Genomic DNA, 27,319 nt, shown 5'->3' on the forward strand with positions numbered 1-27,319 from the left:
TGTGATGAATTAGTGTGGACACTAGGCCTAACCATAGAAATAAAGCTGTGCTTTCATATTCTTACGGCATAGCCTTGTCCCTGAACATAAGGGTAAAGCATGTTGGTTTACAACTTCTTTTAAGTCTCTTTTGGTAATGTATTGTTGCAGACTGTATGCTCAGGAATTGCGACGTTCATTATTTTAATGACTACATAGAACTTGTTTTGTTCTTCAGATAATCAGGGTTACCATGAGGTATTGTTGCATGCATGCAAAATGTATGAGACACAACATCTGACAAACAAAAAGTTAACTATCTAGGGAACCAAAAAAGCCTTTGGACACAAAATGTTCATTAAGGGCTTGTTACCTTAAATGTCCTGGAATGTCACTGGTGATTGTGTAGTTGCAGGAAGTATTCATACCTCCCCCACAGAAGGGATTTTTTTCTGAGACCCCCCTCAACTGGAAATTCTAATCAAGTGTCATACATTTCTTTAATTTTTTTAGTCTTGCAGAAACCCAACCCCCCAGGAAATTCCAATCCCTTCTGTAACAGCACATTGCAATACAAGGGAAAATTACCAAAAAATGGCTTGGGATGGATCAGTCACTAAATAAGCCAGTCATGAACCAAATCAAACCAAAAATACCTCTTGTTTTCTAAAAGCTTTATTGACAGTTTCTTTCTTGGGTGACATGCCTACAACTGCAGTTACTTTTAACCAACAGCCGACCACTTGACTAACAAACTGCACTTAGTGGATTGAATTAGCACATCCCTTACGTTCATCCTATGTAAACTAATTCACAAGCTCTCACAAAGAGCAATCTGCCCGGAGCTTATCGTTCAAATTCATGTCAGATTTATAGTTAATTGTTATTATTCCAAGGATTGCACCACCTCAATGTGTTGCACCACCTCAATGTGTTGCACCATTGTGTAAAATTTTTCCAAAGGAGGCTGGATAACCTTAGCAAATCTGAACACGCAACTTCAATGAAGTTCATATTATCAAAGAATGCCTGATGATTCAGTTATCATAATCTTGACTGCCGAAAAAGTCTGATAACAGACACCATTGAACTACATACTCTAAACATTTTATGGGCTGCAGTAACAATAATTGACTGCCGTTTATCAATATTCTGATTAAAATGGTCGACATTCTCTTTGATATATCCTTTAGGTGTTAAAGAAATTGTAAGTACGATTAATGAAATGTTTATGATCTAAATCTTACATGTGGTCTAACAATAAGCTCTGGAATAAATTTAATTACCTACAAAAATGATAAAAGGATCACTTTACAATGCAAACATTTAAAAAGTGAACATCAGAAAAAACCTGATACGAAACTGTACAGGGATTAATACATTAAACATAAATTATCAATAAACTGCTAAAAATAGCTTTCACATTGTTATTCCACTCATAACTCAACAATGCAACAGTAAATATAAGAAATAAGTACAAAAGCCAGCTTAACCCTTTCGAATCATTCTTAAGTTCAAACTGGTAATTCTCCTAAGAAATTCACCATACATTGCTTATGGCAGGTTATGAGAATATGTTTGTAAATCAAGACCAACATTTCCTAGTTCAAATTTCTTTCAATACTTCACTTATCTTATCTTGATTCTTGTCATTTTGTTTACTTCAGTTGGGAATTTTTCAAGGTTAAGGCAGCTTGGGGTCAATGAGTGCATGCATAGAAAATATTCTATCTACCTTTGATGGAAAAATAGGAAAACCTTCTTGCCCTGCAAGAAAAGTTTCTTGACCAGCAAGAAACTAAGTTCTGTCTCAATCAACATGCTCTACAAATGCCCTTCATCTTTGCAAAAAAGTCTTAAAATTCCTGCTATATTAAACAGATTACATATCCCCGACTCATGTGATGTACTCTATTCAAGATGGATTCATTTATGGTCTTTGTGTTCTCCTTTTGGTACAGACTTTTAGCCAGATGGGTGTCCAGGCATCCACGGACGGCCACTTTCTAAAGTAATAAAATTTAATAAAATTGTTTTATTTTTCATGTTGCCTGATATATTGTTCATTTGAGGAGGCCCTATAGTACTTTTTAGAGGCCTATTTTTCCAATCCTGGCTAAAAGTCTGTTACGATACTATACACCACCATGAATTGCTTCCCTGCAACAACTGGCATAATTCTAATGCATGTTTTCCAAAACAACCTGGACTACTTTATGAGGAAATATCTGTCAGATTTGACTTTCTCATTAGTGATCTTCTAGTAACCAACAATGATTTTCCTGCCCAGTCTGTACTTAAAATCTTAAAGTCTAACATTCTACCCGCATGTAAAACAACAGCATGTCAACATCAAAATGCATGAACTATAACAGTTCAACTGCTATCCTGCACGAATACTTTGCTTTTAACTTCAATCAAACCTCAATAAAACATAAGGAGTATAATATGGCATTTATAAAATGACTGCATAATGCAACTTGCAAACATTGTTTTACAAAAATTAATATTGTCAAATGAATCTATTGTTTTCTCCTAAATTATTACGATCAAACCGCCATAAATGCCAACTTTCTGGCATTAAAAAAAAAATACTATCACTGCCAAATCTATCATTTAGTTATTAACAGTCAAATGCATATACCATTCTTTGAGTCCTCTACTTCCACGAAGATATTAAAAGCATCAAGTTACAAACTAGACTACTTACCTTTGAGATTAATTTTCAGGAGCAGAAGACCTTGAAGAACAGCACAAAAATCTGAAACCTGACATTGAGCCATGTTGACATGCTGTGCTCATCAAAAAAACTCAACTTTGAAGAACTGTTTTAAAGAAAACCAATTTTGTACTTGATTTGTACCTTTTCACATATTGAGTAAGTTTGGTAAAGTCATAGATCATACTCTATATGATTGAGAGTTTAAATGATGACAATACAATATATTTCTGTCATTCTGTACACCAACTTAACAAACTCTTGAACTCCAAAAATTCTGTAAAATATCTATTTTTCTACTTCATATAGTAAGCCAGAATACCAAACAATTCTATACATACATGTAACTAATCATCTGTATCGTCCAACATATGTTGGGTCAATGTTTCAACACTTGTTTCATCTGAGTACTTATCCAGTAACTTCAAGACTTTTTCCACATCATCTGGGAAAAGTTCACAAAGTTTGTCATATGCTTGGATTCGAAGCTCCTCATGTGATGAGTCACCACTTTCTCTTGGATTATCAGTGACATCATCGCACATTCCTCCAATTATTGGTGGTGCTCTTGATCGGAAATAACCATTCCTCTGACCTTGATAGGGAGTGCGTCTGTAACCTGGAGCATACCCTGGTGGTGCAGGGCTATAATGCTGATACTGCTGATGTGTGGCAGCATACTGATGGTGCTGCTGGTGAAATGGAGGAAGGTTCCAATGATTCATTGGCAGACTGGTTGGTGGATGGCTGCTGACTGGTGGATTGGACGAAAATTGTGGTGGATATGGGTATGGCTGCCTGCCAAACATCTGCTTTTGTAACATCCATTCACTGCTGACTACACCACTGTCATTTGCAAAACTAGGCAATGGCATTGAACCACCACGAACCATAATTTCTGGGGGCCCTGATGGGGATGAATATGGTGGTGGTGGATGGCAAACGTGTGGAACACTACCACGTCTCACTACTGGACTGATGGCACCAGGAGGAGGACCACAGCAAGCCTGTTCTTGCACACTGGGAACACTTGGCACACTGTGTGTGCGCTGGAAACGGTCCTGCATTATCTGGACCTCAGGAGGCAGTCCCTTAGGACCTGGTAGGGGGTCAGATCGTCTCTGGCCCATTCCTATTCCCTGGCCTGAGCGTAGAGTAGGTGGAAACACTCTTGCCATCTCAGCAGGAAATTCGCTATGTGGTGGAAGTGGAAGTGGTTTTTGACAGAAGTCTGTTGGTACTGAAGGAAGTGGTCTTGTGTTTTGTGGCACTTCAGGGGGACAAGGAGGCAGTGGTCGGTTTGGTCTTGAAACCTGACCATAAGGAACTTCTGGGGGCAAATGCTCGGTGCTTGGCTGATATGAGTCCAGTTCCTTCCCTGGATTTCTGTCAGGATGAAGAAATCTGCATCGCTTCCCATAAGTACAGTTCCGCAGGTACGGGCATAATTTGCCCGACCCTTTTTTTAGGAACTCGTCCAAGGTTGGGCCATGTCGACCGAGAGGGTCATCTGGAGGCATAAATTTGTCATCAACAAATGTATACATCAACAGCCGCTGCTCAATGACCTTCTTCCAATCGTGGCTTTCACCCATCAAATCACGGAAGTTATCATTTGAAACAACCACACCGTCATTATCAGCAGCATGTTTTATAATGTATCTGTCATCGTAACATTTTATAATTCTACCATTTGGTGTTGTTCGACTTGGGGTCCAAACCAGAAGCCTGTCCTGCTCAAGCCTTTTTAAAACTTCTTGGTTAACAATAGGTGAGTCAGGCCGTGAAGACTTTTCCCGCCACTTTGGGACAAACACTTTGATGTCACGGTGATTTCTTTTGAGAAACCAATCCACCACAATACCTATTCCCCTGCATGAGAACACTCTCTGGGTACCATGACTATAAAAAAATGGAAAACACATAAAATGAGAATTAAGTTTGGCACTTTTTGAAATCCAAATATTGAACCATAGAAAGGTATTCTTTTTTTTTCTTTTTTGTATTTTTGTTTTTTGCCATAAAAAGCAATACTATACAGGGTTGCTGAGGACATTTTAAGTAGACCACTTTTTTTATTAGTGTTGAAGTGGTTGGTTGATTTTGCCATCACTTTCTTATAAATGAGAGAAATACCCTTGCAGGGCTGTGTTTAAAACAGGAAATGGCAAAATGATGAAATGGCACTGCAGTTAGCCTAAATAACGCTCCAGTCAGCTGGAAAAGCACTTGGGTTAGCCTGAATATCACTGACTTGACCAGTGATCGCTCTCAATTAAATATACTGTAAGGGTTACCCCTGACAGACACCTGTATCCCACATTGACTCTTACCAGTACTACTACCATTTTGTCATTTTGCCATTTATTTTTTTTATCATGCTGCTCCCCCCCCCCCCCCCCCCCCAAACCACCTTCTGCTTATCATAAAATGCTGCTTACATTTAGGCACCTTCCAACCCAGGTATAAGGAACTGTTTTTTACTGCTTCACTGGATATCACACATACACACAACTTATGGTCATTCCATCAGCAGAGATATCACTGTTTTGATATAGATCAAACTGTATCCCATGTAATGATGCAAATTTCTGGAGCCAATTAAATCCATTAACCCAGAATTGGTCTACATTTTCACAATAGTAGGAACATTAAAGTCTTACTACACAGATTGATCAAAACCATCAAATGTACAATTCATCTTTAATTTAGCAACTGACCTCTTTCACAAACAACAAGCTTTCAACTTTCTCAAAATCTTTTGCTTACTTTTGAAAAATAATTCTCAGTCAAGCAGAGCTTGCAGGAAATCATGCAAATGTTGTGTGTCATCAAGAGATAATGCATGCTCTTGTGCACATGCTAATGATGCGAGAAATTAAAAGGGTGTGCAGGGCGATTCAATGGCATCAAGTTAACTGCCATCCTTGATACATTATTTCTTGCCACAGTCATCCATCATTTTAAGGTAGAAGTATTAGTTACGCAGAAATTTGATATTGCAGCTACATGATGTCCAGCATGGTTTCTAAATACTAATCAACAGATGTAAAATTTTGAGCAGTAAACTTGACACCTTGGTAAACTGATATCTTTAAATTTTGGTACTTTCCAGCTGCAGGAATTATCCCGTAATCATCCTCTTAAAATGCAGAACAGCTGATCAGGAGGAAAATATTTGAGGTACTAAGGTATTTTAAATGCATCTGGACAAAGGCCAAAAACTACATTTCATTTTGGTACATAGTAGAACATTGCTTTGACGCTATCCTTAAATCACCTGATTTTGACTCAAATGTCAAGTTTGTAACTTTTATGTTTCCGAACCTTCTTAAACAACACTTCCAAATTCCAATCCCTATGGAACCCTTTATTGTAAATCAGTCCTATGATATGGTCATTTGAAAACCAAATGAGAAATATAATTTGCCACAGAATCACAATGCTAACAAAAACAGTATGCAGAATTTGAAAATAGCTGTACCTGAACGTATTTGATTTTCTGACACGGGATTCTTCTGCAGATTTTGTGAATATTGTCTAGCCGATCTTGTGGTGGGCACTACAGAATGTTATAAATTTGATTTGAACAACCTTGTTTAATGCCGCCAATCCAGTTATTACAGCCAGGTTATTATGGAGACCTAATGTGTATTTTACCTGATCATTATCTTTTATCATGATTGTGCACAACAATGGATATTTTTAAATGTGTAAGTTTATGCCTTAAACCTACTGACTTTCATAGCAGTGCCAAGTTTCAAAGTTCGGAGTTTCTAAAATATGCGCGATGTAAAACTTATGATGACTAAAACATTCTGGATATTTTTATTTTGGATATTATCCAACACGTATCACTTCTATGTTCTATTTCTGATAATTAATCGTTTTCCTCCGGAAAGTATTCAGCTCAACAGATGATGATTCAGAACCTCTTGACAGTCCAATTCAGGATAAAGGAAGATAATTTCGTTGCAACAAAAAAACAAGCGTGAACAAATTGAAGAATTTTTTGGGGCATGACTTCTACATGTATGTGACAGTTACAAAGTTCACGTTGTGATAGCAAATCAAAGTTGAATAAAAGCTGGTCGAAAGCACTTGGTGAATAGAGGTCTTAAAGACTGGTTTAAAAGATAAACAAGCACCAATTGAAATATGTGCGAGGGCAAAATGAACAATTTAAATTTCACAACCTCTCACACACAGGCACGTGTGAATTCAACACTATTGCAAGCATTCTTCCGCTCTAAACCACGTACATTTCCACGAACCACTCACTAATTGATTTAAAGCGATAAAGCTTCGAGATATTAACGGCTCAAGTCAAACGAAATATTGTTCGTTCAGTCGGTTGGTAAATACTATATTACAATTTCCACGCGACTATTCGAAAGTGATTAGTTCGCTGACGATCTGCTACAAATTTGCGCGGAATTTCACTCACGCACTCCACACGATCCGTAAGCTTATATTTGTGCAAACAGAACTGTAGTGCTCGATTGTTTTGCTGGTAGCGATTGTGCCATAGATAATTCTGACGTTTACAACAACAACAAAAAATTCATCCACCTAACACCGTACGGAGTAAAGAATACACCATAACCCATGCGAAACGACCGCAATTCCAAGGTCGAAGATTGTATAAAATGTTATATACCTCATCGCGACATTGCTCCCATCAATAACGATCGGTCTCAGACAACTCGGATCTTCCAGCGCTGGATGAGGTTTCTCGTACGAGAAAGTAGACGATCCCTCTTCCAACTGCTTTACTGAAGACTGCGCTTTCACTAGTTCTGATAAAAGCGAGTTCGTGTCGGCTAAAGGACCAAGCTTGCTGAGCCCCGTTGCAATCGTGTCCTCGTGATAACCGAGTTTCTTAGCGAAGTCTCTCAACGACTCCCCACTTGCTGCAACATCGCAAGTATTTTCAGAATCGCGGACTTTTTCCTTCTCCTCGATCTCATCAGGCTTTTTAACCACAGTTCGATTGACGACCATTTCGTTTGCCTTCCTTTGTCCCTCTTTTTCGCAGCTAGTAGCTACATCAGCACATTCCTGGCTTTGAGAATCGAATTCTTTGCTGTCGGCACTAGAATCGTTCGAGATTTCGGTCCGCGAAATCAACCCCGAATCAACCTGATTGGGCTTCTTTAGCACAGTCGTTTCAACGCTGCTCGGCGCTTGTTGAATTATGTGATCTCGGTTACACTCTTCTTTCTTTATGTCGACCACAGATGGAGCTTGTTTTGTCAAAGCGCTGTCAATTTGAGACGATGTATTGTTGTTTTCGTTCCAAACAATCTCTGCTTCTTCGGGCGAACAAAGTGTCCCTGAACAAAATGCTATGATGTAGTCCTGTAGAAAAAAAATAAAAAGCGAAGTTAGCGCAACAGTTTAAAGTACAAAAAAGTACAAAACTGCCAAAAGTGAGCAGTATTTTGCAGAGCCTCTATCCCCGAACCTTGGCACGGCGAATGTCATCTTCGTTGCCTTCGACTTTCACCCAGCAACGTTCTTTGTCTTGGGTTTCTTCTCTCTTAAGTTGAACGTCGAATAAAAAATTAACTTTCTTCACTATAAACGCGAATTTCTGATCAACTTGCTCTTTTAATAGAACAAATTCTAGAAAATTCTTGAGAACCATTTTCCCTGATCAATCCGACCACGCGTTCATGTTTTTCTGCATTCGGTCGACTGACAATGAGGGCGGGATCAAGATTTTTGAGACACCGGAAACGCTGACACTTGGCAATGACGTCATTAAGTTTGAACTACTTCCTTTGCAAATAGTACTGTAACTAGAACAATCGAAAGATACTTAGATTTTCACGCGCAAGTTGTTCTTGTTTGAAAACATTTACTTTGCATCTCCGGACAACACGGTTTTAACTCAGAATTGATAATTTATGTCGTCCGCGTCTCCAGGGAAATAGCTAACCGGAAAAGGGGGTTACCCCTGCTACAAAAATGCCTTGCGTTCCTTTGTCCAAATTTGGGGTCACATTTTTGTATCTCCGCTGAAATCACGTCTAAAAAAAATTATGTTTGACGGGAATTGAGTGTTGACCAACTTCAGAATTTCCTCCAGTGCGTGTTATTGTCCTCGAGCTAGAAATAAACATCAAAATTGAAAATTAATTTTCTGTTTGTTTGTGATTTTGATAATTAAACGACTAAACATCTCAAGAAGGCATTGCGTTGCCTTACCACCTGTGGAGTTATTTAGATCTATTTAGTGTGGCTTACACGAGCCTCTTTTGAACATGCTTGAAATATCTTTCGTTTCACAACCGGTTCATGGAAAATGTTTGCGGTAAATTGCAAGAAACAGACTTAATTTCCTTTTTTTTTCTGTTATTGTTTAGTCCAATATCGCCCATGACAACACTTACACCCTTTGAAAATCTTTTCACAATGGAACAAAATTTAAACGGTTGTGGTTTTGTGCAGCTGTGTCTTCGTGCCTCCAGGGCAAAATTCTTGTTTTTAAAAAAAATGTTTTGTTTTACATTCTAATCATGTCGCTAAATTGCATCCAGCACATTATGCTGTATTTATAAACATTTTGTTTTTTTCGGCAAGATTAGCAGCAGTGTTTATATTGTTCTCGATATGTAGAGACAGTCAGTTACACTATCCCACTTGAAAAATGTTCAAGCTCATAGTTGAATCGAGAAAAATTGTTAATTTGTTCTTGACCCGGTTTAGTTCCAGACAGCGTCTCTTTCCTTCATGACACCCAAAACTTATTTTTCAACAGCATGTATAAACACAGGCAAAACCACCGCACGGTTTCAGAGGCCACAGCGCTTTAGGCAAAAGAAAGTTCTGCTACCACCGGAAAGGTTGTTCTAAATTTGGCCTAACGCCTTAATTACGGGAACAATTTCTAAAAATTCTTGCTCAGCGGGTGTTCAGACATGAGACATTTTGCTGAGCTCGTGTCTTTCTACTTCTAGAGTTTCTTCAGTATAACTATGGATATATCTTGTATTGTGGTTTTTGTCATCTTTCAGGGTTAGCAAGCTAAGCCGTCCCAAGGAAAAAAAATGCGAGGATTGAAAGACTTAGGAATAAACTACTTTGCGTGCACCTGACATGCTGGCAAACCGTGCCTAGAATCGAAGGACAAGGCAGGATTGCGAAAACGCGCGCCAGCTGCGAATTGCGCACAACATTGGTTCCGAGACGGTCATTTTTTTTATTCTCTCAGTTGATGATCCAGGATGAAACACAAACGGGATACTCGTAACTATCTTGAGTAAAGATGCTGAGGCCGTTTATCGTTATTTTGATCAGCTCTGGGGGCGGATTAATTATCAGGGCGTATATAACCAAAACGAAAACGTCAGGCACATTCCTATAAACTCAGTCATTTCATAGCCCCTATCTAGATCGAACTATTATCCGTCTATTATTTTTAGTTGAGATCCGTCAGAGCAAAGCAGCTTAGCTTTAAAGGCATCCTCGAATGATGATGAGCATACTTCGACAAGATGAGTTCCGGTAACAACATATGATGACATTAAAGTTTTAAGTGGATTAAGGTATTAGTCTTGTCGAAAGGTGTGTACCATTGTGTGGTGTGGCTGAAGCGCTGAGTCATTCTGAACGGAGAACTTTCATGACACTTTTGTTACGAGAAAGTTCACGCTCCAGAGCTAAATTCCCCAAGGTTTCAGAATGTTTCCCGCTCAGTTCAGTTCCAGTGTCCGTCCAAAGGAAAATAGCCATTCCCCAGAGAGAAAACGCATCGTCACACAATAAATTTGAAATATTGACTGGTTTTCTCTAATGTATCAACACGCAGCTATCTTCTGTTTTGCTCATTTTGCGTATTGCCCGGCTCAGACAGATGATAAAACTCGTCAACAAAATAGTAACAAAGTAACCATGGCAACGATCGAGATGCTGGTCACTTTGACTAAGAGGAAATTGCTTTTGGCAAACGTATAATTTCAAACGATGAAGCGGACGCAAAAAAGCAAAAGGTTTGGTTGTTCAAAGGAAATAACCTTGCCCTTTCGATAATTTTGTTTATATTTGGCAATTTGCGTCATTGGGCACTTTAGGAAGGCTGCTGATCCGTTAACTAAGTCAAACTGGCTTAATTGCTTTTATTAAAGACACGACTCTCAAACTCTATGATAACTTTTTTCCTTGTTCACAGTTTAGCGTTAGCCTCTCTTTTTTGCACAATTCTTTCAAATATACAACACTTCGTCCTTGAGTTGTTAATGATCTGTCAGATTAGGCGACCAAGCGTTGGCGGAATGCTCGTGCTCGGCCATTCATTCGATAGAGTTGTTAAAATATCGGCGCTAATCACGAAGGGCGGAGTTTTCTTAAAAGCTCAAAGTGCAGTCCTTAAAACGGCCCTCACTATCTATTTCCATCAACCCTGAGGCAAAGTGCAGTGATAACCAAAACTAAAACCCAATCATGGGCAGCACAAACACAACACAACACAAACTGAGCTGGAAAAGAGCTCTTTTTCAATTCAACCTAGCAGCTCCCTGCACATTTGAACTAAAAAGGTGTATTACTATCTACCTAGTAAGGCTACAGTCCACGGAGCTGTATATTGATTGACAAATTCACTGCCTATTTAAACATGCAGTACCAATTAGGTTACCGTGTTATTAGCGTAGGTTTACGCTAAATATAATTGTGATTTCAAACTATGTGACACATGCAGTTTCAGTTGCGCTGACGAAAATATCGGGAAATGTGCAATGCAAAAAGGAAAATGAAACCAGCTTAATCAGGTGTAATAAACCAACAATTTCCCGAGCTGAAACGCGCTTACCGCGTAGCTCGCTTGCCGTTCATCTGTTAGACCATGTGTCTTCTTTTGTTTTGTGAGTGTCTCGTTCGCGCTCGGACGTAACCCACAATTACACCTCAGTAATTTCAATTCCATTACCAGCCATCTAAGTACTAGTGAGCACTTAGACAATTTTGCATTACGGCCCGAATTCACTTCACGACTGGTCGTGGCAAAACAAAAAGCCTTTTAAGCCGAACATACCACAGATTTTCAAGGATAAAAGAATGAAACAACTGCAGAAGTATCTCGGAGAACTGAAAATAGCTGTGAAGTATCTTGATGTGCTTTTTAGCCGAGTTAAATTAATGTGTTCCATTGGTGGATGAGTGGCTGTTTATACTTGTAAAAAGCTTTCCGTCTAAAAACCATGGCATGCTAAGAGCTTTCAACCCTCAGGTTGCCATTAAGAACTTGAAACGAAAGGCTTACATGTGCATAATCACAGTATGACCATCTGGGAAGAAAAATGTTCAGTTCTATTTTAGTAGGTCAGACAATGCCATGTGTAGCCGTATCTCTAATTTGTTCCTTCGTCAAAGTACAAACAGCCACAACACAGGCAGCCCAAGCTGATGATGCAATAATTTCATGCTGGGCCTGTGCGCGGGGTGAATACGATGTGATTCGGAAACGATCACGCTTAGAGAAATATGGTGCAATAACATTGTACATACAGATGGGAAGGAAGCTGAGTAAGAACTTTGAGCACTAATAACAGCCACGAGACGCCTGATAAAAACGTTATCTAGCTATCGGAACCTTTATCTCAGTTCCCGGCAATGATCTTATCAAGCTAGAAGAGGCATAATGAAACAAATTAATAGGGAAGTTTAAAACAGTGAATTGATGACCCTATCTGCGGTATCACACTGTTTGGCTTATGGTATGTTGCCCCGCCGTCCGGAAAACAGCGTCCGTTTGTCCACCGTATCTAGTCGATACGGCGCCACTTTTTAAGGTGTAGAAACAAGGCTCAGTATATAAGACTCGGTATTGACCCCATTGTGGTTTTAAACTTGGCCTCCACAATTGATACAGGAACAAAAGAGTAAATACTGGCTCATCACAGTTGATCTTAATCATGTAATTCTCGATATTCGTGTACCATTTGACAGCTTGCTAAGCTGCCAAGGCGCGAAGTCTGACCAAGATCGCACGCGAACCTATCAAGAGCACGCGAGCACTGCGAAGTCCGCTGGTAATTAAAAAATTCCGCTAGTTTCCTTGATTTCCGTCAGCGTGGCATAATGTAAAACCATATTATAATCTGTAAAGTATTTCACAGTGTTCATCGGATTTTCCAAACGCTATCTCGCACGGTAATTTTCAGCTAAATTTATAGCTATTTCTTGCTACTAACAACAGCAACTGCATGACCTTTATAGAAGACGACAGACATCAGGTTCTAAACCGTTGGGAGAAACACCCACTTCTCGTATTACTTCCTGCTGTGCGAAGTTTTTCTGGGCATTTTCTGTAATCTTTCTTCCGTTCCTTAGCTTGTTCTGTTTTCTGTTGAAGAAAGCCTGTAAGTCCATTGGCAATGTGTACCCATGTGAGATCGGAAACTCCGGGTTTAATTTGAAGACGTTTAGCTCAGTCCTGCTCAAACAAATCACTTCCGAAAGAAAAGCCTTTTGCAAGCGTTCAATTTCTCAGTAACCCTGCAGTAACCTATTGTTTGGTTATCATGTTCCAATTTTTTTCTTCACGATCTGCCAACAGACAATTACTAAGAATTTTCGCGATGACTTAAGTTTTAATGATAAGTATTAACAGTAATAAGGATAAATGAGAATTGGTAGAGGCACTCCCACCTAGAGGTTCTTTGTCCTCTGTTTTACCGAAGATCGAATTATGTTGGAATTTAGTTCCTACAAAAGTTCTTAAGAGAGTATTTTTGTCCGCCATAAATTCGGTAGGGACAAGTCAAAATGAAAAGATGGATAGGTTTTGTTATCATGTACCAAGAGAATATGGTCTGAGAAAACCTATAGGCCGATTAAATCAGTGAAACTGAAGAGTTTGCGGCTAAAGTATGAGGCGTTTATTTAGCGACATTCCCCCAAAGGCATAGGCTGTCTTTGAAGTGGTTAATTTGTGGTTAGCCAGTTTCAGACAGAGCTTGTTTGGCGGCCCGAGTTAGTGATCTCAAAGTCAGAGCCGGACTGCATTAGATGGATTTGGTCGCGTTAAATGGCATGGAGTGTCTCGCAGTGTGTCAGGGAACTTCATGACCCGAGCAAGAGCTCAGTAAACGCATCCCTACTCCTTTGAAAACTCCTAACCTCTCCCTTTTTCTTTTTTCCCAGTTTCTAGAGCTGAAAATTCAACAAGGGAGCTTTATTCGACTACCACGTCAGTTGAAAACGTTCTTTTTTAAACTGAACGTTTCAGAGAATTTAACGTTGTTCAAGATTATAGCGCATTACTTACAGCACGCTTTCTTGTTTTTTCAAATAAAAAAACAGTGGACTTCGTAAATCAGACACTTAAAATGCAGCACGGGACTAAAATTAAAACTATCACAGTGACCACAATTATGGCGTGAGCGATGATATTAGAACCTTATATTTGCTTTTGTGGCCGATTCGTTATGAAGTTAATGCTGTCTGTAGTCATGATTAGAGCACATGATTACGCGTTACGCTTCAAGGAAGGAATATTGGCTGAGAGTTACTGATTACTTGCTTACGAAGCAATACTAGTCTTATGCAAGGCCTTTCCCTTACCCTCTCCATACCATTTTCTTCCGTCGGACGCGGAAAAAGTGAAATTTTGCTGCAACGCAACGAGAAAAAGAGAAACAGAAAAGTTAGAAATCGTGTTAAAGCTTTTGTTTTCCAGTTTTAGGTTGTTAGATTACATAAAATAGGGTACAAAACTATGCAAGCGATAGCATGTAGCAGTTACATTTTTTACGAGTATAGGCACGAGAAGATATACGGTATAATCTCTGGCGGAGTAAATATCATGAATATGCTATTTTGACGGGAATTTTTAAAAGGGATTTGGGCGAGCCCTGAATTAAAGTTATTTAAAAAATTTTTTGATGATAGGGATGAAAAGAAAAAATAGTAGTGTTTGATTGAACGGAAGGATTCAATATACAAGAAAACCCTACAGAACAAATGATGATTGATGAGGCTTCCAAAATAACATCAAAATGAAAACAAAGCTGTGATTTTAAGCTAATTTTAGCCAAATTAAATATTTTTAACTGTTAGAAAAATACGCTTCGTCGTTCCTGCCCAATTAAACGGTGTCCTGGATTAGTTTGGAAAGATTGATCTAATACTGGTATAATTTCCAAAACACTGTGAAAACTTTCTCTAATTCTAGACAATGTCGATTATTATCCCAGGGAATACTGTTCCTTTTTGCAACTTTCCCACTGGCAATGTAGTGCTAAACTAATTGCTTTTCCTTTACACGACAACAAAATCTTTACCAAAGGAAATTGTGGGTGAGATAGATTGCTTTTCACTTTGACAGCAGGTCATGTTGTTTCATTGCCTTCAGGTCAAAACGCATGTAAACTATTCTTAGTTTGGCATTGGTGCACCAAACTTGCTATGGTCATGAGTCAAATCTCCTCGGCAGGTTTGTTCTTCGTTTCTTGTGAGTGTCCAGGGAAACTAATAAGGCAATCAAGGCAATAAATCACCTACCTTCTTCTTTCTTTGTCGTCTCGAACTACAGTGGCCACAACAGAATTTACGACATATAAACCGCCCGGCGAGAGATTTAGGCTGACTTCATCGCTCGAAATAGTCTAGTCACAGACAATGGGGCTTTGTTGGAAGTGTAGGAGGTTGTTTTTCACGAATGCAAATTTATAGAACCTATGCCCACTTTTCATTACGTCTATGGACTTGTCATCTCGCATGTCATGGGACTCACAGAATTAGGGCAATTAAAACTCCTTTCCGGCTCCTTGCCAACTTTTCGCCTATTGTTGTTAAAACAGAACGGAAGTTTGCGGTGTAAAATAATTTACATGTAGATTGTGTATCATATTTTCGAGACAACCATTTATATCATCTCTTTGTCGCTTTATATTTGTTCCAGCGAATAGGAAATGTTATTTTTATGAACATTTCAAGGGAATTTCTTACTTAAGCTGTCAATATAAGTTTTTGATTTAATTTGAAAGTGTTTCATTTTCATAAAATTAAGGGTGCAAGACAGATCAGTTCTGAAAACGTATACGAACAGTCCCACGTAATCAAGCTAATGGCCGTTTAAAGTTTGTTTAACAAATGATTAATTACCTTGGCCTTTAGGCTAAATTTCGAACAGTCAACGTAGGACTTAGCGAAGCAAAAAGATGTTATAAATTATTCGCTACCAAGCTCTCCAAAAAATAAACAACTGATTCAATTTTTCTATCTTGTCGCGTCATCGTGTCGCTCAAGTTTTAAGTTTATTGTTGTACCGCTGTGGGATATTATCAGTTAAACAGAAGCTTAGCTTCTGTGTGAGAGACGTAAGGAAAGACTTAATTGCGACCCTGTGACATGGTTGGTGATAGTAAACAATAGACCTTGGGATTGACAAAAAATGCATTGGTCAGAAAATGGGTTGAAATGACAGATATTATCTTTAATTGGCATACCTCTTGCAAGGTTTGTAAATGAGCCAAAAGCTGCACAGAAGAGGTCTTTTTAGTTTTATTTGTTCAGGTTGGCTAAGCCTAATAATCTAAACTCCCACCAGTGTTCAAATCACTGGATTCTTTTCATTGTTATAACAGCGCGCGTGACAGTGTGTTTCTAGACCCCCAAATGACACCCGCTAGAGGAAGTGAACGAAAGATAGTTGAATCAAATATAACTAAGAGCTATTTGCTCGGACAATTGGGCGCCTATAGCGATCATAGTTCCTTAAATAAAGTGATTTACAAGTCACTTTCAATGAAAGAAGTTATTGTTTTGTTAGGGCTGTTTACTCAAAACAAGACCGCCCCGTATTGGCCTTCGCAGTTTAGTGACAGTGTAGTGAAGCGTAAAACACTCGTGATTTTCCGCAGCAACAAGTGAGGCACATAAAAGACACACTACATCCTTCCAGCGTTCTCAAAGCTTATGGTAGTTGCACTATATGGAACTGCTAAGAAAACTTGATGTTTCTTTGTAAAAAAGGTTGCAATAAGTATTTGACACGCAACACACCTCGCCTATTCCCCAAATAACCTTACAATGATGCGTGGCCGTGGGAAAAGTCAGTGATTTCATTACGATATGCGAGGGAGTCGTATTAAAAGAAATGAACCAAGTGGCAATAAGTTCCGTTGTAAAGAAAGTTGCAACAAGTATTTGAAACATGAGACACCTGCACTGCAAAATAAAGTCACATGCGAGGCGAGGGAAAAGTCATTTAATTACGATTTGCGAGGGAGGCGTATTAAAAGAAACAAAACAAATGCTAAATGGATTCGAAAGTAAGCTATTGAAAAGTGGTGCGTCACCGATGAGACGGTGCAAAAAATAAAGTTACATTTAGGACCAGAGAAGCAGACAGTTTCTCAGAATCATTCTCAAATCGTGTTTTTTAAACTTGATGAATGTTTTTTGTCATTAGGGTCAATTACTGTCTACGCCTGATTCATGTTAAAATGACTGACAGCCATGAAACGCTGTCTGTATGCCTGAAGTGAGGGGGGCGGGGGGCAAGGGGTGCATGGGAGCTCGGGAGAATAGGGAGCGGGAGGGTTAAGCGAGGGAAGCGGAAGTTCTAAGAGGGCGGGAAGCGGGAGAGAAATGCAAAACACTAATTTTTGTTTGAAAACAAGAACCCAACTGAGATATTGTTTTACTAGTGTTTAGTGTCTTCTGAGACTTCTGAGCAAACAAGCAACGAAAATTCACGCTTGGGCTAAAACACACGTTTACTTTCGGTGAAATTTCGAATCCTTTACAGTGGTTACGTTATAGGTCATAAACTGTCTGGCGGCATTGGTGGACTTGCGTCGCATAATCCGTCAGAAGGGGTGCGATTAAGGCTGAGTATGTAACTTGGGGTTCATAAGTATATCAAACCTATGTTCTCTAAGGCCGTGTAAAAACAAAGGAAACGCAAGGAATTGCTCAGCTAAATGACTAGGACGTGTTTTGAGTCTCCTTATTTACAGGGGACGAGAGCGGGACGGAAAAGGCCAGGAGTCGTAAGATTCTGAGTCCCCGGCTCCCGTCCCCTCACTCTGAGAGCAGTGGTATAATATCTCGATATTTAGATCATAAAAAAAATTCTGTTGCTTCAATAGTCTTAGTATGCTGAACTCCTTGAAGTATTTAAAAATTTTTCAATCATCTGTCATGATTAACCGAAGAAATTTTCTTCCACATATTTAGGAGTTCCAAGACAAAGCGGATTCGGCTTGTAGAAACCGCACTAGTTTAGAATATGCCAATTCCTTTTTGAAATCCTAAGACTAGACTACTTACTATGTGTCTATATACATTTGTTTGAATTTTAGTTCCAAGAATTTAGTAGTATTAGCTGCTGCAATGAGCTGAAGCTGGATGAGCTGGACACTAGTTTCAACTGTCCGCGCTATGGAAAACAACAACGCAAAATGACAAAATTCTATGTTAAGTGTGTTTCCTGTAGACTCACAAGTCACCAAAACTGTAAATGTTCTATGCTTCCGCTGATTTGGACGAGAGCCAAACTAAACTGAGATAGTCTCTTCCAGGCATTCAGTAAGTTGGGACGTAGGCATCGTGAAAAACGGCGAGCAAACGCTTCTCCCCCCCCCCTTTTTTTTTTTTTTTCGCTCGCTGTTTTTCGCGCTTCTCCCCAGTTAACTGAACGCCTGGAAGAGGCTAAAATTGATACGGCTTCGCTTTCGTTCTTTCTTCTCTCGATCTCAGTCTATGGCTCAGAAAAAGGTCACCTTTCGCAGTCTGTTGATTAAACTAATATAATATTTTAGCGTTTAAATGCTGTCCGATCGCTATGTAGGGTTGGATCGGCGATTGCGTAAACGTTACATACGAACTTATCATCGCATTTTCATAGTCTTCTACTGTTTTGTAACTTTTGCAATTTGAGCGCTTCTAACATGATCTCTGAAAGATGAAAGCAAGGAACGAAATTCCTAAAACTCTACGTATATTCGACTGATACAGATAAATTTCTGGAAGTCTGTATGAGAATTATGCACCTGACTTTAAATTATAATCTCGTGATCATACTTACCGGTCGTTTTCTTTTCTCTCGTCCAGAAGTTTAAATGCTCAAAACTGGTTTATTTCCGTCTTTCTTTTGCAAATTTCCAACCTGAATTTTCTCCATACGAACTACCTTTTGATCGTGAGGAATTTTGTTGCGTGATTTCAACTAATTGTTCTCTTTTTTTTTGCGTGCAGATAACTTATTATTCTTCATCTGTTGTCGAGACTTGTGGGTTTAAAAGGTGACTGTCAGGCAGACATAGCGACACTGCTCTTCGAAGTGCTTCTAATTTTGTACATAAATTTGCGTGATAGCAGCAGGTGTTTACCAATTTGCGTGCAGAAATTTGAAAAAATCCTAGAAATTTGGCATCCATTGTCGAGAGGCGTGGAAAACAGCCTTGGGGCAGGCTTTGATTACCAGATCAGGAGACTGACTAATATTGTTTAATCCGATCCATTGTCTGTTTATTTCCATGTCGTTGAACAAGCCCCAGTGGATACTCCCTCAACGGAGCTATGCCACGGTTTCCGCATCTTGAAAAGTTAAACCTAAATTTTTCAAGTTCGTCGTTTGCTATACGTGTCAATCTTCTCCATCCTTAACCATCCTTGTTCATTTACAATGGAACCCCGCCTTACGAGCACCCTGTAATACGACCACCTCGTTATTACAGCCACTTTATTCTGGCCCAAAAAAAAGCTCAGTCAGTCATTTTCTTATTTAAAGAACCCCTTTAATACGACCACCTCGTTAATGCGACCAATTTTTCATGGCCCGAAGGTGGTCGTATTAACGGAGTTCCACTGTATAGCTTATTATCTCTTCGGTGTTTCTCCATCTTAGCAAGGTGCTATTTTCAGGTTTGTTCAATTTAAAGGTAATTCTGTACGCGCCCAAAATAACTCATAATATCGAGACTGAGCTCCTGCAAAACTGCATTCAATTTCGGAGTGCTCACAGCCGCTGCTGCCGAGATTCCGAGAATCGTTTGACACGGGCAGACAGCAGACACCCCTTAAAACGTGCACATAAACGCGTTGAACCCACACTTAACAGAATGTGCGTAATTGGGCAGCGCTTTATAAAGTGATTGTCACAATGCGTATATATTTTTGGGTCTAATTTCTGACCTCTCTCTCAGGTGGAAAAAGACTGACTGAGGGCGCGAAAGTTACTTCTGATTACTCCGGCTGGTCATCCCTCCACGGTGAAAAAAATGGATCTCTCCTTCCCTTCACTCACTCACGTAAGCGACGAAACGAGATGGAAAAGTTTTAAATTGAACTCCTCCGGCATCAAGTTTTTGTTGTTTGAGTAAAAACATTTTTTCAAAACTTCGAACGAACTTACTTGTATAGACTGCACAAATTGGTTGCGTTTTACTTCCCGAGATAATCGATGAGGAAATTCATGCAGACACGGTCTGAACTGGTACAATATACCGTCATTTTAGAGGTTATTCTTCATCTTCGAGGGTATAACGGGTTTTGTTACTCGCTTCTTTTTCCCGCTATTGAGGTTTCCGAAACACCCGGGCGAGAGGGGGTACTCACTTATATGGGCTTTATAGGTATGTGCGGTCCTAGAGGGTAGGGTTTTTCAGTCGTTTTGGTCATAGATAGGGTTTCAATTTTGGCCATTTTGGTCTTAATAGGGTATGGTTTTAGCACTCTAGTCTTGAATTGAGTATGTTTCTTAGAAGAAGCTACTTTTTCATCATTATCAATAAGACCGTCTACAAAAACCCTTAATAACTTAGCTACAAAGGTCATAAATAGGGTACCGAATTTTTGGCCAGGTCATAAATAGGGTAGCAAAAATCGCAGATTTTGGTCATAAATAGGGTAATGGTTTTGGGAAGTGGGCCGCACACCCCTACCCAACTTTTCTGGGAGTACCCGGCCCCCGGGCCGAAACAACAGTCAAAAGATCATTTTGGCCCCTTAAAACTTACAAGGCCGCGCACCAGATAGTTCATAGAGAGTAAAAATCAAAGCGAAAACCGAGCGAGCGAAGGAAAGTTCCTTCGTGGACGTGTCTTTCTGTAGCCAGTTCATTGTACAACAAACGACAAAAATTAGTTGCGTCTATAGGCGCTTTTTGAGTCTACCATATGATTTTGGACTTGGACGCGGAGAAGAACCTGGGGACGAGGGTGTCTCTCTCTCAGTGGGGGCAGAGCCAAAATGTCACACACCTCAGTAGACTGTGACGTTTTTCTTCCACTGGAGGTTTCCGCTTTGAAATGAACCTTGATTTTTCGAGAATGTGCTTGGTTCGTAGCCAATGCTGAAGGATTTGATTCTCAAAGCCCAGGTAAAAGTGCTTTGCACCTTGAAAAGTTTATTTATTTACTGCACATGGGGTCAAGGTGGGATTCATCACGATTCTGTGTGGAAGTGGTTCAATTCAATTCTTCAATCACCTAACAGATTGTTTTAAATTTCAATTTTATACTTTGCTTTATTTTTAAATTTTAAACCGGTTCTTGCGATATAAATGATTAGGGAATCTGTAGAAAAGCAAAAAATCTACCCTTGTTCATAAATTAATCAAACAGTGTTCGATTTGTTCCGACCGTCACTCAATGTTTGAATCAACCTCAAATTGTCTTCAGGGAAAAAGCGCAATTTTTCACTTGACCTAACTATCCCAGCAAGCTCAGAATATAATGAATCGGATCACTGTTTTGCATTTCGATGAATAAACGTTGGTAGTGAACCACGATGCGTGTATAGGCATGTGTACAATCTGGTTCAACTGGTATTGGGATTTGTGCAAGCTCATCTCAAACCGTGGGTCCAGATTGAATGAGGTTGCGCAATTGAGAATTTATGTTGCGTAGGATCAATGGATCATGAACATTCTAACGGGCAAGACTGATTAAGGGACACAAGATTCACCGTCCAGCATTGCCTGCAGTGGGGAGCAATTTATATTGCTTTTATTCATGTGTACAAACAAGTACAAATGAATCACACGCGATCTTTGAAACTCTTGTGCTTTTGTCTCAGACCTAACCCAAAACATTTGTTATTTGTGGTTCAAGTTGAGAGATTTTCCCACTTTATATTGTGTCCGATCTATTGGTTTACTCTTTGCAATGGTTCATGTAAACAAATTTTATCTTCATGGCAAAAATGCATTTTTACGTGACCGACAATTTTAAAGCGGAAGTTATTCCCAGCCTGATTCAGTCATTACGCAATGCTTCTCAGGAACGAAACCTATTAATATTTGTTTCCTGAATTTCTGTGAAAGGACAAAATATTAATGACTGTGTTTTCACGTGTGTCTGGGCTTTTTTGTTGGACAGAGCAGTAACTTATTTACAACAAAAGACGTTTTCACTGAAAATCCGTTCAGTATAACACGGGTATCGTGACATCGCGCAGCTAGCGTGACATGACACAGTGAGACAAACCGATCTGAGCAAAACACAGTTAGCGTGATATATCCGGGCTATTGGCCAATCGTGCAGTAATCATGTAAAAAGAGCTCGAGGCCAATATCCACACATATTGACTGACTTGCGGCAAGATAGCCATCTTGCCTGCCTGAGTAGAACGTATGAATCACATTCTTGTTCTTTATGGTCACAACAGGAAGTGGGAAAAGTAACAATCCCTCAGTCATTATTCTGAAGATGGCACATTGCTTGGAAATAACTGGCGATACACTCCATGGTGTTAAGCTCAACATTCTTCTTATCAATGGCGGAACAGAAGGGTTAAGACGCGTATTCGATGGTTTTGTTTCCCCGCCCAAACTGCAGCATTTTCTTGCAATTAAAGAACCCGAGATAAGGAAACTTTATCGAAAGAGAATCATGAACAAGTCTCAGTGGGACAAACTTTACCCGCCGGTGGGTACCCCCACGTCCAAGAATTTCGACATTTCTCTCCTTTATGTGTTGCTTCGAAGTGTTTGCGGATTGCCCGCTCCTGCTAGTGGCTGGGGTACCAAGCCTAGTCCTACGGATCATTCAGTAGGAGGCGCGGTAGAAATGATTCACTGGTACCGCAACAACTGCGGTCATGCTCTGATGGTCGAGGTTGATGAGTCTTCATTTGAGTCGTCGTGGAAGGAGATTTCTGAAGCAATAAAAGTACTTGGTGAGGACTCGTCTCGCGTCGAAAATCTTAAAGCGACACCACTATTCGCCAGCAGTTGTTTAGAGAGACTCGCAAAGTTTGATTTCTCCGGCGAAGTCAAGTTGCACGCGTCCAAGCATCATCCGGGAACTCGTGAATGGGTTTTCAGTCACGTGGAAAATTGGTTTCTAGATCGTAGCTCCGATTCACGTGTCTTAATCATTACAGGAAATGCTGGTATGGGCAAATCAGTTATCGCAGCAAAGCTCTGTAATAAAATGAAGGAACGCGAAGTTCTTGGTGGAGTACATTTTTGTCAACACAATAACCAGAGGCGTAGGAAACCAGACTTGATGCTGCAATCACTGGCCAGACAGTTGTGTGACACCCTTCCAGGATTCAAGGACATTCTAACAGGTCAGTTGACCTCACTGAACGCAACTTCGGTAGCTAACATGAACATAGAAGAACTGTTTACGCATCTCCTTCAAGAACCCACGAACATGATGGCTGATCCAGGTAAGAACATTCTTTTGGTTGTAGACGCTTTGGATGAATGCGAGTACGATGGAAGAAACGAGCTGCTAGATGTGATAATGTCACAGTTCCACAAGCTTCCATCTTGGATCAAGTTCATTGTGACAGGTCGACCAGAAAATGCAATGGCCGACAAACTTACCCATTTAAGACCATTCGTTCTTCGAGCTTCGGATGAGAACAACGAGAGAGATATTGAGCTGTTTTTCAAAGACAATTTAAGGACCCTCTTGCCCACCAGTGTCTTCGAAGAGAGTGTTGGTCGCTTTGTTAACCAAGCGGAAGGACTCATGCTGTATGCACACTATTTCATCCAGTTTGTAGAAGAACATAGAGACACCTTGGCGCCTGCCGATATAAATGGTATTTTCCCTCGTGGAATTGCATCTGTCTATGAACGGTACTTCGATCGTTTGCAGAAGGACCTTAAGGTTGAAGAAGCACCTTTCGCCGACTTCCTGTCGTCACTTGCTGCAGCGCGTTCTCCTTTACCAGTGACCATGGCATCCAGAATCCTTTGCTTGTGCCCTGAAACTGCAGGCAGTTCTCGCCAAATCCAAAAGATCTCTGGATCTATCTCAAGTCTGCTTCCCATTCGTGAGGATTGTATTGACGTATTTCACAAGTCCGTTGTTGACTGGTTATCTTCTCCTGAATTGTACGGTCATCACAGATTCACAGCTAAGCTAAAGCGAGGTAATGTCGTTTTAGCAAAAGAATGCGAAAAAACCTACAAGTCTATCAAGGGCCGAAACGATGTCCTCGCAGAGTACACACCGGAGGAAAAATACGCTCTTCAGCAGGGGACGTATCATTTCATTGCCTTCGCACAACTGGATGGAAGCCAAAAGAGTAAACTCTTTCGCTACGCTTGCAGCTTGGAATTACTCTATGCCAAACTACAGAGTAAAGCTGGTGATGTCTTCTCGATAATTGAAGAACTTCAAAGCATCAAGCCTGTTTTGAAGCTCCCAAAGGCAGACATGATGGAGCTGGATGACTGCATAACCTGCCTGAGACGACATCCATACGTGTTGATGGAAAACCCAAAGATGATTTTTCAGCTGTTAGTGAATGAAGCTGAATCTGTAGCAATGAGTCTTGAAGCTTGTGATGTGATGCAACAATCCAAATATCAACTGCCTCTGAGGCTAGAGGTAGTTAACAGGGCTCAATCCAAAGATCCAGTCATCACTAAATTTCGCTGTGAGACTAACGTGAATTGTTGTGATGTTTTAAAGAATGACGAGCACTCACTGCTGGTCTGTGGCTGTGCTAACGGTTTTATTCAAATGTTTTCCTTGGAAACAGGAAAGAAACTTTGGCGTTGCCAACGCGATGAGGTGGAAGTATGGACAAAAGAGGAGGAACGTTGCAACTACTGCGTCTTCGTCCCACAGCACGGCGTGGTCGTCCACGGTCGATTTGATGAAGCCGTAACATTGGATGGAAAACCCAAGAAACTCTTCTCAGACAATCAACATACTTTCATTGATTCCTGTATTTCGCAAGACAGAAGAAAGATGGTAACTAGGCAAACGCATTTGACAGCCGACCTGGTGATATGGGAACTCGATACAGGGAACTCATTGGCCCGTTTGGAACAACCTGCGAAGAGCATCACATGTTGCACATTTTCCGTTTGCGGGCAATTCGTCGTTTCTGGCAGCTTTGACCACGGAGTCACTGTATGGGACACGACTGTTTCCGAACACAGCTGCAAGCATAATACGTTTAACGACAAACTTCCTTTGATTGTCGATTGCCTCGCTGGTCTGGAAGAAAACTCACAGTTTGTGCTGGTCAACTCCTCCAAGAAACAGTCCTTGACAGTCTGCGAACTAGTCTCAGACGCATTTGAGAACGAGTCGACGACAATTGTTAACCTTGGATCGGCATATAAAAGTCTCGGCGTGTCTAGCCACGGAGCTTGTTTATACGTGTGTGGTGATTCTCATCAAATGCGTAGTTCCAGTCTACCATTCTCTGTTCGCATTATTCCAATTTCCAATACAACTAGATGGAAATATGCCAAAGAGGTCGACTCTGAGAGAGTGCTCCTAAGCGACTTGGACACTGTCTACATGTGCCACACTCTTGAGAACACACCTTCCACGGTGATGGTGGATCGCGGGGTACAAGCCGTATCCTTTTCACCCGACGGCAGTCGTGTGTACGTTTCGTCCAAGGTGGGACTGAGTATGTATGAAGCTTCAAGCGGACGATTCCTCTATTGTAACACGTCTTTTAGCCACGTGGACCTTTTTGCACTGTCCCCAAATGGAAAAACCATTTTGATTCAAACAAAAGATTACTTTCAGTTGTGGGATTCCAACCTTAAGCAGCAAGTCAAGACTCAAGAACATCCGATTACACCACAAAGTTTCTTCGGATATATCGATGAAAATCTGGTTTTATTTTTGTCCAGAACAGGAGTTATCCAGGTGTGGAACCTCAACGAATCAACTCTCAAGGAGACGAAGAACGCCAAGAGGTCTTTAATAGAATGCTGCGACGTCTTTCCCTTGCCACCAAACGATGGTAACGGCAGTGATTCATGTTACCGTCTGGTCTTCTGTGATCGCCACGGAGGTGTAACGTTACACGACACTAGCAAAGCGCGCGAAATCACGAGAAACGTTCCCAAGCAACAGATTGTCAAGTGCTGCAAATTCTCACTAGATGGTAGTTCCATAGCCACAGGGCACGTCGACGGAACATTTCAGATTTGGGACGCACGTCGTCTTGAATTAAAAAAACTTCTAACTTGCGGAGATGGTCTGGTCAAAGGCTGTGGTTATCTAGTTCAAGATCTTGGAGATGTGGTTGCATCCTTAAGTGTTTCTGGAACTTTAAAGGTCTGGGATGCTTTCTCTCGACAGCTGCTTGGGTTTATGAACTTTGAGAGCAAACTCCGCGGAATTGCAACATCACCCGTTAATGCCCAGATCTGTGTGGCCCTAGAGGACAAAATCGTGATTGTCAACGTTCACAGACCCGAATTCGACTAAAGAAGGGTCTATGAATGGCCGGACCCAAAATTACGAAAGGATCCAGCGATTTAATGATTGCCAGGAATTCCAGCCAGAAGCATTCCTTGACTGTGAAATAACAGAGAGAACAAATTGAAAAGTGAATTTAGAATTTCCTTGAGGCTGAAGAACCTCGGATGTGTAGATTTAGGGATGATAATCTTTAACAAGTGAAGTTAAGCCCAACCTGCTCATATGTATAGACTTAGATTGCAGGAAGTCCACACTAACCCAAAGAGATCCTCGAGTGAAAAGCGACGAGGAGAGCGCGAAGTTTGGCCGCGCAGAAACTGGAGGACACGGGTTAAGGTCAAGCCTAGCCTCCCGTCCAGTCCTATCTATGAATCCTTTGAAGATTAGTAAGGAAAGCCAAACGTTTTACAAAGCTCGTCGCCACAGGACATCATGGTTTTTTTTCGGGGGGGGGGGGGGTGGGGGCGGAGGCACCGAAATAGCTGCCAATGGATGCTCGGTGCACAAGACAATCTCGTTCCCCTGGTTAATCCAAGATGGCGAGAATAGTTTCTTGGATAAACCACTGGGAACAAAGTTGAAATACTAAGTACTAGGGACCCTGTCTTTAAAATCGGTTATACGACAGAAGTGCATTACAGGACTGTCGACTGTTGGTTTCAACTTGGACAATGATATATGGGTATCAGGGGTATCAGACATAAGCTGTTGTAATCTCGACTAATTTATTAATTTGAATCTTTTCAATACACTCTATTATATTTTTGCGTCTATTTTCGTTTGATTACTTATCTTTGTGGAGGGTTGTATAATACGTCTGGGGGATTTTACACCTTTTTTCATATCCTTTACCCTGAGAAAAACGTGTATGACAATATTCAGCCGAATAAATTGTCCGTAGATTGTTTTTTCATATTTCGTTGCGCGTTGAAAAGGGACAACGCGAGTTCAGTATAGTGTTTGCCCA

At 40.5% G+C, this 27,319-nt stretch overlaps 2 protein-coding genes across 2 annotated transcripts; one reads left to right on the top strand and one right to left on the bottom strand.

Annotated features, from left to right (window-relative positions):
- Positions 1-901: 901 nt before the first annotated feature.
- Positions 902-9,231, bottom strand: LOC145481632 (uncharacterized). Its single transcript, XM_081460147.1, has 3 exons — positions 8,166-9,231; positions 7,359-8,059; positions 902-4,600 (listed from the first exon to the last, which is right to left on the bottom strand). The coding sequence occupies exons 1-3, from the start codon at positions 8,346-8,348 to the stop codon at positions 3,046-3,048; spliced, it is 2,439 nt and encodes an 812-aa protein (XP_081316273.1). The 5' UTR covers positions 8,349-9,231; the 3' UTR covers positions 902-3,045.
- Positions 9,232-20,069: 10,838 nt separating this feature from the next.
- Positions 20,070-27,274, top strand: LOC145481629 (uncharacterized). Its single transcript, XM_081460142.1, has 2 exons — positions 20,070-21,032; positions 22,322-27,274. Exon 2 carries the CDS (start codon positions 22,363-22,365, stop codon positions 26,356-26,358), a length of 3,996 nt encoding a protein of 1,331 aa, XP_081316268.1. The 5' UTR covers positions 20,070-21,032; positions 22,322-22,362; the 3' UTR covers positions 26,359-27,274.
- Positions 27,275-27,319: the final 45 nt, after the last annotated feature.

This window comes from Orbicella franksi, chromosome 3 (assembly GCF_964199315.1).
Source record: "Orbicella franksi chromosome 3, jaOrbFran1.1, whole genome shotgun sequence".
Classification (NCBI taxonomy): Eukaryota; Metazoa; Cnidaria; class Anthozoa; order Scleractinia; family Merulinidae; genus Orbicella; species Orbicella franksi.